The sequence below is a fragment of the Haemaphysalis longicornis genome, unplaced genomic scaffold, assembly GCF_048455015.1.
Source record: "Haemaphysalis longicornis isolate Haplotype H1 unplaced genomic scaffold, Haemaphysalis longicornis Haplotype H1 scaffold_1, whole genome shotgun sequence".
Taxonomy (NCBI): domain Eukaryota; kingdom Metazoa; phylum Arthropoda; class Arachnida; order Ixodida; family Ixodidae; genus Haemaphysalis; species Haemaphysalis longicornis.
Window position 1 is genome coordinate 354,870,312 of NW_027526203.1, and position 13,060 is coordinate 354,883,371.

Genomic DNA, 13,060 nt, shown 5'->3' on the forward strand with positions numbered 1-13,060 from the left:
CATGGATGAGGCCATGTTTGTATACCGTGCGGGAAAGAAACCACTCGTTCCGCTATCTAGTGTGGAAACTCTCATTGAATACAAGCGCCAATGGTGGAACCCGTGCTGCCATCTATGTTGTAAATAGAAAAGCACCGTTTGACGAGCTGGGCTCGTCAAAAGCCTCTTGTAGCCTTGCAAAATACCCGTGACGAGCACAGCTTGTCATAAGCGAAATAATGGCAACTGCTCATGACGAGCTCAGGTCGTCATAAGCCCTTAAGGGGTTAATGTGCACACCAAGAGACTGCACACTTTTCATGTCTGGCGGCGAAACGAGGGCTCAACCCGCGACTATATACCCAGCTGCCGAATGTCACTGTGCCACAGCAATGGGTGTGCACACCCTTACTGCATAAAGGCACACCCATCACTCAACTTCATGTTTACATTTGGCAGTCACTGCAACAGCAAGAGAAGGACCCAAGAGGCACAAAGAGAAACTGCAAGCTTTGCGCTTGCCCAAAACCCACAGCTGTGAGCACAAGGATTCACCAAGAAGTCGTAACGAACTGCACAAAGAAAAGCTGGCTATACTGTGGGCCTTCATGCATTTGACATAGGCTTCTTAGGGAAAACAAACAAAAAGAGAAACCCCCCTTCTTTTCACCTTGTGCCGAAAGGGGTCCCCCCATTGGGAGCTGAAGAAGCGGCAGTGGAGATGCAGCCATTCCAACAGGAGGAGGTGAGGACGGCTCGCCACTGTCGTACGAGCGTTCCGTTGGGTCTAGATAATGCTGGGCACACTCCACTAGGATGTCGTAAGGCTGCATTTTTCTCCACCTGCAGGGAACATGCCAAATGTCATTTCTTCATTGGGAGTAGGAGGTGAGTGCACAGCTTTAGCACCTTGTACCAGTGCAGGTATACTGTATCCCAGTGTACTGTAAACCCAGCGTACTGGGATACTGGGCAAACAGTATCGACAAATCAATGCAGCAAATCCCACAAGAGAATATCGCACCTAATTTCAGTACAACAGGGCTTGCACAGCCAGAAGCCACGTCTTTAAAGCATTCCTTTAAAGGCTCCATCGTTTTCAATCCAAGGTTGTTTCGGCAGCTCAGCATTACGTGCCACTTAACATCTACGAAATATTGTATGAGCAATAACAGACTGCAATGGACTTCTTCCAGTTGTATAACCTCGTTCAGAATCTATCGTCGATTGCTTCATGAATACGTCACCAGACGCTCAGAGACGAGGCGCACAGAAAAGCTTTCTTGCACGGTGTCTGGCTACGTCTGCTCGTCATGTGTTTCCACATTACTAACTTTTCCCAAATTAGTTTACCAAATGAAAGCATTCATTCAGAAACTTCGCGTGTGATTTGTCAATAAAATTTCTGCAATGACAAGGATCGTTACAACTGTAGTAAGTGGCATTAGCTTACGATAGCAGTGGAAGCAGCGATTTTTCTCTGCTTCTTAAAAGCTACTCTTTTTGTAGGAGTGCCTCAATGACCAAGGAATCCATGAGGAACAGCCCCCTTCCCCCTTACTTCTATTTGTATTGGCACTACGCACTGTTATGACTAATAGAGTAAAGCAGCTGTTTGTTACAAAAGCAAGCCTTAGTGGTCACTGCTGCCAGCACAGGCATCTCAGGTTACACCTAGAACAAAAGCCAAAACACAAGACCGAAAGCCACAAACCTTGCCAAGCTCAGCTCAGCCTGTTTAGAAGCAGTGACTAGCAGTGGATGAACACGGGTTCTCTGCAGCAATGGCTGAAAGAAGTAAACAAAATCAACAATGGCAAGAGCTACCCGAGGCAGGCACACTGAAGGTGGAAAAGAAATGTTAACACGTATGAAGTCTTACCTCTTGGAGACAACAAATGACTGCACAATATAACAGCTGGACAGTACAGTCAGTCCACAAAAAAAGGACATGCTCAACTATTTGTTTCCATGCATGAATGCACCAGTTAATATATGAAGCACGGCCCCAAGTGTACAAACTCAAGATATAGGATGTACTATGAAAAATGTAGAATTAGGCCAGAAATTCACATTTTTCTCCAAGCACAGATTACTACACTGGCTACAGAGTTATTTCAGTGTTACTTCTAGTGAATGTACAAGCCCCATGGACAGATTAGGGGTTGCACATTCAGGTGGAAGTGAGAGTACAAATGTATTGCTTTTGCCCCTTTCTCCTTCACTCAGAATGCAAGCTTTTACCGCCTTACAAGTATCCACGACATGCAAGAAGACATTTCCTTGCAGTAGCAGATACCATGAAACAAGCTGCTTGCAATCAAAAGGTCAGGCCTGGGGCAAATTTTCCCCAGAGCTGTGGCTTCAATGGCTCTGGCAATGCAGTGAGCTTACCCTGATTGTCTTGGTATACACTGTGAGGCTCTCGCGGCTATGGTCCTGGCTGCCATAGTACCCTCGAAGGTAGGCCAGGAAGTTGCATGGGTACATGCCATACAGGTGTTGGAATAGGATCTGCAGGCATAACTTCAAGTACTTCATATGGCTCTCATGAAAGGGACCTGAAAGCACAAATGTCATTTTGTCGCTACAGCTCAGACTGGCCGGCGAGGGTCATCACCACCGAATACTGAAGCTTCGAAACACAGACACAAAAAGCTGGAGGACGTGCCTTCAACATGTCACACACTACCTTGAGAGGTGCATTTCCCGCTAATAGCTGGTGATGTAAGGGTATCCCCACAACAAATAAGGCACTGTTCCCAAAACAGGAGGTGTTTCAGAATTCGGCCTTCAAGGCAGGAAGAATTCTGTGATGGAGCTCGTGCAGAGGGAAGTGGCAAGAACAACATCACCCTGCTCGTGCACACTGATGCAAGCTCTTTCTGAAGCACATTGCGCAAATGATGCAGAAATAAAACACTTACTAGGTTTCCTTGTGCACAAAGCAGCCAGTGCTGAAAAAGACTCAAATGTCTCCGGAAGGGCAGATGCTCCATACTGCACAGGCAGCAATGGCATGAGACTGGAAATGATCGTGCTGGCCAGCACGATATGCACTGCCTCTTGTTCAGACTGTAAAGGTGTACATAACACCAGGTTCAAGTGAGAGTTTTGCGCACTGAAGCTACACTTATGCTACAAGGCATGCTGTAGACGAGGGCTACCAATTACTACACACGTCCCAGGGATCGCTAGTCACAACACAAGGGCCTGTCTGTTTTTTGTCTGCATCGGAAAAATGGCTGTTTTTGTGAAACAAACTTGCGCTACTAGGTAGGCAAAAACTCAGATGATGAGCCACCATGGCAGATAAGGAAACGTGCCCAGCCAGTTGTCCTTTCTTTGCCTCGTGCCTTGGTGTTTTTTGCTGGTTTTTCCAAAATGTCAGAATACACCAGCTGGCCCAACAAGCTACACTTCTACAGTGATGGTGTATGCAGGAAGGGGGTGTCAATGCCTCCAACCTAGGTCCACTTTCTCACAAGCTTTGGCATGATGAACGTAAAATAAAATCCTGGCTGTCCACATCAATGTGCAAGGCCCTCGCTTGAAATCTTCTCACAACATGTATTCACTGGCTGATGTAGGTTCCCTTGAGCTCCACTTTTTAAGAAATGAGTTTACTTCAAGTTAATAAACAGTTTTCCATTTTGTGTGCATAATTTCACACTTGCACACTCACACCAATTTTCAGCATTTTAACTTGCTAACAGGCACCACCACGTTTGTTACCATACCTGTTTTACCTTATTGCCTAGCCATTTTATGTATACATTACTTATGTATGTATTTAACACCCACTTCCCAGAACAGCCTTGCACCTGGGGCTAGCAGTGTTTTTAAAACAAATAAAACAGTTCAAATTTTGGGCTTTACAAGCTCAACTATACATTGATTAGGAAGTATGCCATAGTGGAAGGCCACAGATTAAATTTAAAATCCTGAGGTTATTTATTTAAAATCAAAATCTTGTACACATGCACAATTCATTTTTGTCTGGATCAAAAAACACTGCAGAAGGATCGAAAATTGGGCAACTTGGTATTGGTTGAACACCTTCGCACAACAGTGCAAAAACACAGACGCTAGGGGAAGAAAATGACAGGACAACGATGTCATTTTCTTCCCCTAGTGTGCCTGTGTTGGAGCCAGGTTAGTCCCTGGCCCCAAACCTCGAGCAAACTGCTCTCACCAGTCAATTTCAGTACCAGGAATAGTTCACAGTTGAAGTGTTCCGCAGATAAATTTTCCAAGAAATGAACTGAAATTCAAAAAAGTTTAATTGACTGTATCAATCTGAAACTTCTGAAACATGCTTTTTTTTGGTTAAAAAAACCCTGCACCACGGTGTCCCTGCACTCAATTCAAGCTGATTACCATTGACGTCCCAATGGGGCTTGCTTGAGTATGAATTATAATCTAGTAGCATGCACACCTCAGTTCTATGAATGTTTTCCACAGCAGCAAAAGGGAAATTTGGGTCGATTGGGATAAATATTTAGGCAGGAGACAAAGATGAGAGACTGCACGGAACAAGCGCTGACTGATAACAAAATATTGCATTCAGGCGGGGGAAAAAAAAAAAAAGGCAGTACTACGCATATAACTTGCAGAGAAGTACAAAAATTGATTGACATGCTGGCACCATCCCATGTTGTCCAGAAATGCCACTTCGCATTCCAGCAGCGCTATCGACAGGGTGCTTGAGCAGCACTGTTTGCAGATCGCAATGGCTTCTGCTATTTCTCTTGCGCGGAAGTCATTGTGTGCGAACTCTATGCTTGTGCGGCAGAATTCAGGGGTGCAGCCACATGTAGGGCAGCAGGCAGACAATTGCGAACATGGTGACCCTTTTAATGAACATTAAGACAGTGCCCCATCTGCCCCACACGACTTTACCACATGACAACGGAATATTTTACAAGGTGTTGCTTTTGCAGGAAACAGACACACCCTCTCCTTTTTATTTATTATCAATTCTGACACCGAAGTTTTGTAGCTTATTCTTAGCAGACAAAAAGATGCCAAGGTTAAAATTACTCGCTACCCTTTTAATGCGGAGAGATTCCATGAATACAATTGATATGGATGCAGGAAAAAGCTAAGGAAGTCCTCTTAAATCCCCTCATCATTTCAAAAACTCACAAGACTGATGTACCTGTCAGGTAAATGTAACAAAATGTTAGTGATGGCAGTATGAAGTTTCAGGATCTCCTGAAAAACACCTCAGTTCTCGGTCTCTAAATGTGCCTTTCTTATCATTAAAGGGACCCAGAAAAGCTTTGTGAAGGTGGCAATCAAATGCATTTAGGTGGTAGAACACATAACGGGGGATATTTGAGCCAAGTGCGAGCCTCATACGTTGTACGGATAATTTGTAAACAATTTTTGAAGATCGCCTTTCTCAGCCGATGAGCGCGCCGCCGCAGCGAGCCGACCGCGGCTGGCGCAACGACAATCGCGGCTGGCGCAATGGCGAGGCGCCCCCCTGATTCGGCCGATAGTCGGTCGCCGGCAACGTCACTGCCATCGGCTTCCGGTTGCTCTTCCTCCTTCCTGCGCGATCCCGAGGCAAAGGCGGGTCTGCAGCGATTGACGCGTGCCTAGGCGCACGAATGTAGCTAGCGGAGAACGGAAGTCTAGCGTCGCGATGTCACATGGCTATTCCCAGTGTTTCCAGCTGCTTTGAAAGACGCAGAGAGGGAGGAGGAATTGATCGGAAAGGGGGGAGAGGTGCACTTAATTGCTTATGGCGCAGCTCATACTGAATGTAGATCAATAATTCCAACGGCATTGCATCGCTATATTGGTACTACGTGACAATAAAGGCCTTTTGTAACTTACTTTTACAAAAGGCTTTTCTGGGTCCCATCAACTCACAGAAGGTCGTGGAACTTTTTGAACAAAGCAAAGCCCAGACAGTGTATGACATCTGGGATTGACGTGGTTGATTTATTTTATCCCACTCGTCATGCCCATTTGCCCGCACAATGGACTAAAACGATGAATTTGCTTTTGTCAACTGGTGTGGTAGTAGCGTCGAAAGCTTGTAAAATTGCCGAGATTTCATTTGTCCTCAACTCTGATTTGATGGGAAGATAAGGTGTATACACACAGATCGAGAATTTGGATTGGGTCCCAGATGGCCCTAGTTCTGTGACATTTTCTTCATCAGTATGAACTGAGCTTTGAATGTTGACTTGAAGAAATAGTTATGAACTTACTTTGTTACATCGATGATTATTTTGTTTTGCTAGGGAAGATGGATTTCATGCACCATATAACTGATACCCACAAATGTTTTAAAGGAAGAGGACAAGGGTTGGCATTTACATGCGAAGCCCTGTGGGTGGGGCAGTTCAATTTTTGGATCATCACGCAGGTTTCAAGGGAGCCATGTCTGCAGGTGTTCTCCCCCAGGTCAAAGGTGCCCCTGTTCAGCTTTTCGTCAGGTCACTTGAACATTCTAAATTCAGCATCCCCTTCTTGTGTTAACAAACTCCTGTGACTAGAAGACAGCCTTCAGCCTTCCGCCTCAAGCTCAACGCCTAAGACATGTTGGCTTTTCTGATGATACACTTATTGTTGTATTACAAAACGTGCTGAAGAAGCTAAAACTTAAAAAAACAGCACAGCTTGCACTAGTGGTGCTGCAAGGCTGGAGAAACAGCAAAGCTGGCAGGCCCCCCTCTCTTCGTCAAAGACCCGGCTGTTGCACCTCGCATGCATTTCCAAACTGGCAGGCCTGGATCCATGACTGGGAGGTCAGATCATTTTGTCCGCAGGCTTTCGCATATCTCCCAAAGTGGATCGCGTTAGCCTGTGCTAGAACCAGCGGCAACCGACATTGCGAGCTCGGCGTCTGTAGCGCGAACTCTGTGTCTGTGCTCCCAACTTCAGGTGCGAGCGCACGTGAACCGGTGAGAAGAACAGCATGCGAAAGATCCCACAACGAACACTGGGCAGTGTGTTCTTGAAGGCCGAGCAGACTGACGCCGGGGGTTCCTCACGAGGCACATGCTCACGTGTGCTCGATATAGCTCCTCACGTGGCGCAAGCCCACATGCAAGCCTGGACGAGGCTGGGCGCGCTGGCCACGAGGTGCACGCTCACGTGCGCTTGACGACGATGGGGTGAGTTTTCTGGTAACGTTCCACGGCAGAACTAAAGGACTAAGCAGCTCTGCTGTTGAAAAAGGGTTGTGGAAGAGGCTGGCGATCACTCAGTGCCTTAATGAAACCGCTCATTCCATGAAAAAGACTAAGTTTAAAGGAGCCATGAAGAGAAAACACAAGTTTGGTTCATACAAAAGATTGTCTCGTTAGAATCATACTGACACCACTTTTAACGTAAACTTCGCTCAAATAAGCTACATAATTAGGAAAAACGGGAATGGTCATGCGACCCACCAGCTCATTTCCCGCAACAGAACCTATGATGTCACATGAGCTAAGCCACGATTGGCGGAGGCTGGCAGAAGCAGACGCAAATTAGGTAGAGCTTACAAACTAGACGAACGAGCGATTTGCGCTTAAATTTAGGGCACATTCTTTACAAAGCAATAAGAATGATATGACAAACAGTGGAAGTTACGAAAGCACATGTAAACATAGAAGTACTGATGCGTTCTGCTGTTCGTACTGCGCACAGCATGCTTGGTTTAGCTGCACAGCACTACAGGGCTTGGGGTTGTCTCAGACGACACTGGCCGATTGACGCAAGCAACGGTGTCTTACGTGACCCCATTTGTCGAGCGAGCACTGTTTCAGGGAACGAATATTTTCTCCCAGAACAAAAACAAGCCAGGTTTAAATGCGGGCAAAAACAAACCAAACGCTTGCCACGGTATGGTGGCGCCATCTAGGTTACGGAACGTAAAGAAACGCGGGAACAAACCAACACCGCTGTACAGGGTGGAGACAACCTTTGAACGGTCCCGTGCCGCCGCAATTGGGCCAACGGGCTCAACGCGTTATTCTTTTCGTTTCCCACGAGACCTAGCAACGCGAAACAGACAATATGATTTAAACTTCTTCAGTAAACCGCGTTCCGGCGATAATTTTAGCGCGGTTTTGACACAATGACTTGCTTCGGCGGCGAGCGAGCGACCCAAAATGGCGGCGCCAGCGTATACGTGTCTCTACCCTGTACGGCGGATGCGTGAATGAAGGTATTCTAGGCTGCAGAGCGGTCGGTTCCTGTGATGTCATTTGGGACCACGAAAACGCACGATTGAGCAGGAAAATCAAAATTTTAATCTAAATTGTTTAATTTCTCAGTGAATAAAGCACCGTTTGTATCCGGACAAGCGCTGCGGGCACTATAAAACACGAAATCTTTCGAATAAAACCAACTTGCATTTTCTCTTCATGGCTCCTTTAATGCTAACCTCTACGTTTCTGCTCAGAATAAGCTGCAAAGCTTTTGCGCCAGAATTAATCACAAGTCAGGAGGAGTGGGTGTGTCAAGTCGAGTGTGTAGAGGTAAACACCACAACCAGCCTATTCCTTGCAAAAGCACCTACCTCTCTGTACTCTATTCCATTGCCATGTGGTAAAGTTAGTGTGGGGAAGACGGGGCACTGCCTCAATGTACACAAGCACCAAAGCCCTTCAACGGGGATGCCACATTCGCATTTGCCTGCCCACTGTTCTACGAGCGGGGACGCCCCTCAGTTTTGTCACAAGAACACCGAGTTCACGCACAATTTTACAAGAGAAACAGCAGAAGCTTTTGCTACCTGAAAACATAGTGACACGTGCAAAAGCAGCCTTGAGATATCAATATGCCAAAAAGTTAGTGGTTAGCTAGATGTACAGTAGTACATTTAGTGCGCATGTTTGCATTGAACACAGGCCTTGAAATATGCGCACGTTTTCATTTACTTTAAGTAGCACTCACCCGGATGATTGCAAGGATGTGACTTAGAACTTTATGACTGGTGATGTGGTGAAGCCAGGAGGGCTGCCTGGGCACAATATTCATGATGAGCTTAAGTGTATCATGCCTTGCCTTTCCTTTAAGACACTCGTGAAGCTTGTCAAACAGGTACTGAAAAGGGGAAAAAAAACTATGCTCTATTACAGCGTTTAAACATTCACCAACACCAATAGGAACAAAGTTATTGACCCATCCAAAGTGAATGAAGAGGCTGTCTTTCCCTGTACGTTTTCTTTTTTTGCCTCTAGTGCAAAAGGAGTATACCTAAAACAGTTCACTTTATTGGCGGCAACAAACAGAACATACCTTATGGTTAGGTTCTCTAATGGCAACCAAGACATCCAGGCAGCGCTGAGATCGTGACGACAAGTAGTACTCAACCAGCATGGACAGAATTGACACATCCCGATCTGTTGACAGGAAAGCAAAGCACACGATACCTGTACAACGAAAGTTGCCAGCCAGCGAAGGCAATAAAACGTCGCTTTGAGAATTTATGGAAAGGTGCAACCCCATCACTCTACCTATAAATCGCGAGCAGGATTGGTCCCTGCTAAGGATGACAGATAAACGCGTGCCGTCTTTTTCAATATTGAAACTAGTCGGCACGCGTCAGTCAGTGATTACAACAGGAGACAAAGAAAACACGCAAAGGAGGCTGAAATACCCTTGCAAAACCCCAAACGCGACAAAACTGTCACAAGAAGCGATGTTCCAACCTCCACATTAGAAAGCACATCAACCGGTACAACGAACAAGAGCACAAATGAAAGTAGCCTACTGTTGGCAAGCGTCTCGTTCACAAGTTGCTTGATTTCCTCCACGTCGTGGCCATCGGAGGATTCCAAGCTTGTGAACAACTCCTTCGGGAGAGCCATCAGTCATTTGAGGCTCATGCTGCATGAGAAAAAACACAGTCGCATCACAAACAGCTGGACCATAGCAAAGCACAGGAAGTTCACTGGGGTGTGCTAGTAGTCCGTCGGCGCCGGACCTCAAAAAATCAAAACCAAAATAACCTTCACATATCGTGACAGTAGACAAAGTAGTCAACCGCCGTTGTTTTGGCGGCTTGCTAGGGTTACCAGAGCGCGTTGGGACGTGCTACAAAAGCATTGTCGCCTCCACAAGTGGTAAAGTCGTGCAACGAGTACCAGCGCTGCAACTCATTTTCGCCCACCGCAAGAAGCAAGTAAAACAACGAGGTAAATTTTTTTTCCTTGTTGTTTGCTTTCGCCCGAGCCGAGGGGGGGGGGGGCAATAAATATTACCGCTATCCTCGTAGACCTAAAACAATAAATTGCTAGATTTTGCAAACCTTTAGTGATGTTGAGGCACTTACAGTTACAAAGCACATAAATTTGTTCTTAAGTGTGGGAAAAAAATACAACTGTTATTACGTCATCAAATTTTTAGGACGTGGCAGTTTTTTATAGAACTACGTTTTGTTGCGCTGGTAAGATCTCAGACAGAGGTAGAATATAATGATCGGTCCACAATTGACCTTAGCGCCTCTAGCGCTGCGCTGCTCTCTGGCATTAACTTGTAAACAAGTCGACGTCGCAAACAACCCGCCTTAGCACAAGCGCGAGCAAGTATGTTCTCTTCGTTGCTGCTATGGGCCGCAGACCTGATAAGTGTAAATGAGTGTTGTTTAGTAGCTAACATCTTTGGACGAATTTTTATGGTCAAATCCAAAGTGAAACCGAAACAGCACAAATGGTTTTGGTTAGTCAGGCATAAGTCACAGTTGTTCTCGGTAGTTCGGTCCCGTTTTACACTGCGCCGAGATTACCTTTTTTTGTTTTTTTAAATCCGGAAGACAAAATGCAAATATCGTGTTCACATATTCACATGCTAAAACTTTATTATATTATTATTATTATTATTATTATTATTATTATTAGTGAACCGCCGCTCTGTTCGCGCTGAAACTTCACACGAAGGTCGCATTTTGTAATCTATTTTGTTTGACACCGGGAACAAGGACGGTACTCACCTGTTTATCCTGAAAATAAATAAGAACGATCTTCGCCTATGGGAAAATGGCGCTGATTTGGACGTGGGAGCCCGAAAACCGGGTTTTCTGATCGTCTGCTAGCTCATTTCTAGGTGAATTTTCTGATCGTCTGCTGCACCATATGGCTCCGTACGTGAATCCCAAACGTGCGTTTCACTCTGCAGGTGGTTCCGTTGTTCCAACATCAAGTTGCGCCGGCTCGCACGTCCAAATCAGCCGCCATTTTCCCATAGGCGAAAATCGTTTTTATTAGATGTGACTGCATCTCATTCACTCGCCTTGTCCATGCAGCGTCGGCGTCGTTGTCGTTCGCCCCTCCCCCATTCTCCTCGCCGCGCGAGCTGTGCTCTCCGCCGCTCACCCCCTCTCCTCTCCGATGCCCCTCTCTCGCCAGGGGCATTGGATTGGATTCGAATGGATTGGCTTGGCTTGGATTCGATTGGATTGGATTAAAGTGGATTGTGTTGGATTGTGTTGCGTCATAGCCGCGGCAGACGCACTGGCGCCGGCGCGTCCCCTCACCGTTATGCGCCCTATAAAACGCGGTGCCTGCGCCGCTCCGCTCCATCGTTCCAGCGCCGTTCCTCCGCTGCAACGTGAACCCCCTATGCGTCGCATCTACACAGGGGTTCCCGCGAGGGGAGGTGGGAGTTTATTTTTAGAATACACAGGTAAGCACCATCATTGTTCCCGGTATCAAACAAAATAGACCACAAAATGCGACCTTCGTGGCAAGTTTGAGCGCTAACAGAGCGTCGGTTCGCTCAGGAAAATTTTTTAAAGTTTCCAGCCTCGGAAATTTGCAAATTTCCGAGGCTGGAATTTTTTCTTTGCTCTTGAACTTAGATATACGGAATTCCCCGGGTGCTGACAGAATACTAAATGCTTTCATAAAAAGATATGCCGAGTGGTCCTCTAAACTTCCGGCTATTATATTTAATGCATCGCTGTCCATGGGTAAATTGCCGGACGACTGGACGCTGTCGGTGATAAAACCACTACACAAGCAAGGTAGCAAACAGAATATTCCGAATTATCGCCCAATAGCTCTGACGAGCACTTGCTGCAAACTGCTAGAGCACGTCATTCACAAGCACATTACCCTTTTCCTCGATACCCATTCAATTCTGTCTCACACCCAGCATGGCTTCCGGCGCGGTTTTTCCACAATAAACCAACTTGTTGAAACTACCCATGATTTTGCTTCAGCCATAAACGAACGATCTCAAGTGGACGCAATTTTTCTGGATTTAGCGAAGGCTTTCGATAAGATCTCCCATCCAAAGTTACTCATCAAACTCACGGACCTTCTAAAAAATTCCCAGCTCTGTAATTGGGTTAGTTCTTTTGTCACTGGTCGTAAGCAATATGTATTATACGAAGAAACTACTTCAGAAGTTTTGAATGTATGCTCTGGCGTACCACAAGGTTCAGTACTGGGCCCGTTACTATTCCTGATCTTTATAAATGATGTTGTAGACCAATGTGACGTCAATATAAGACTGTACGCAGATGACTGTGTTATACTCCGTAATTAAGTCCCCCAGCGACCAATTAAAACACCGACCTAGGTAAAATAATGCAATGAATACCTGGCAGATGTCCGTAAATTATAATAAATGTGCTATCATGTCTGTCACTAACAAAAAACACCCTCTTCTTTTTAACTACACCGCCGATGGTAATACATTAACACGGGTCAAAGATTTCAAATACCTCGGTCTTATCATATCCGATGACCTCCATTGGGACAAACATATTGCCGCGAACCATACATTGGGTTTGTTTATTTGTGTTTTGCTTTTACCGCCGGCTGCGCCGGTCTGTGTTATCTCTGCGCCAAGGGAAGCGCGTGTTCCATTCTTTCTTTCTGTGCCGCATGTGTTATCTGTTGTGATAGGGAGAGCATTCCGATCTAACGTGAACAGCCCAGAATAATCTTCTTGGATCTACTATGTTCTCGATGCGAATCGACGTTTCGAGAACCACGCGCGCCAAAAGATAAAAAGCCTGCAGTGCGGACGCAGGGGATTCGATTCTGCGACGCTCGCCGACGCACGCACGTCACTTTGTTGACCACTGCTTCGCCGCCTCTGTATTCTTTTCAGTTGTTAGGGG

At 46.0% G+C, this 13,060-nt stretch overlaps 1 protein-coding gene across 3 annotated transcripts in view; it reads right to left on the bottom strand.

Annotated features, from left to right (window-relative positions):
• LOC144154932 (uncharacterized) overlaps positions 1-10,168 on the bottom strand; it is a 73,555-nt gene extending 63,387 nt beyond the window's left edge. Inside the window, exons 1-8 of one of the 3 annotated variants that reach the window (XM_077686058.1) lie at positions 9,942-10,168; positions 9,704-9,819; positions 9,229-9,332; positions 8,884-9,033; positions 2,907-3,054; positions 2,374-2,540; positions 1,694-1,767; positions 650-822 (exon numbers count right to left, since the gene is read on the bottom strand). In XM_077686058.1, the coding sequence (XP_077542184.1) occupies positions 650-822; positions 1,694-1,767; positions 2,374-2,540; positions 2,907-3,054; positions 8,884-9,033; positions 9,229-9,332; positions 9,704-9,800 (913 nt within the window). In that variant the 5' untranslated portion in view covers positions 9,801-9,819; positions 9,942-10,168. The remainder of the gene's footprint in view (positions 1-649; positions 823-1,693; positions 1,768-2,373; positions 2,541-2,906; positions 3,055-8,883; positions 9,034-9,228; positions 9,333-9,703; positions 9,820-9,941) is intronic. The other 2 variants (XM_077686057.1, XM_077686056.1) reach the window with 2 other exon arrangements.
• Positions 10,169-13,060: the final 2,892 nt, after the last annotated feature.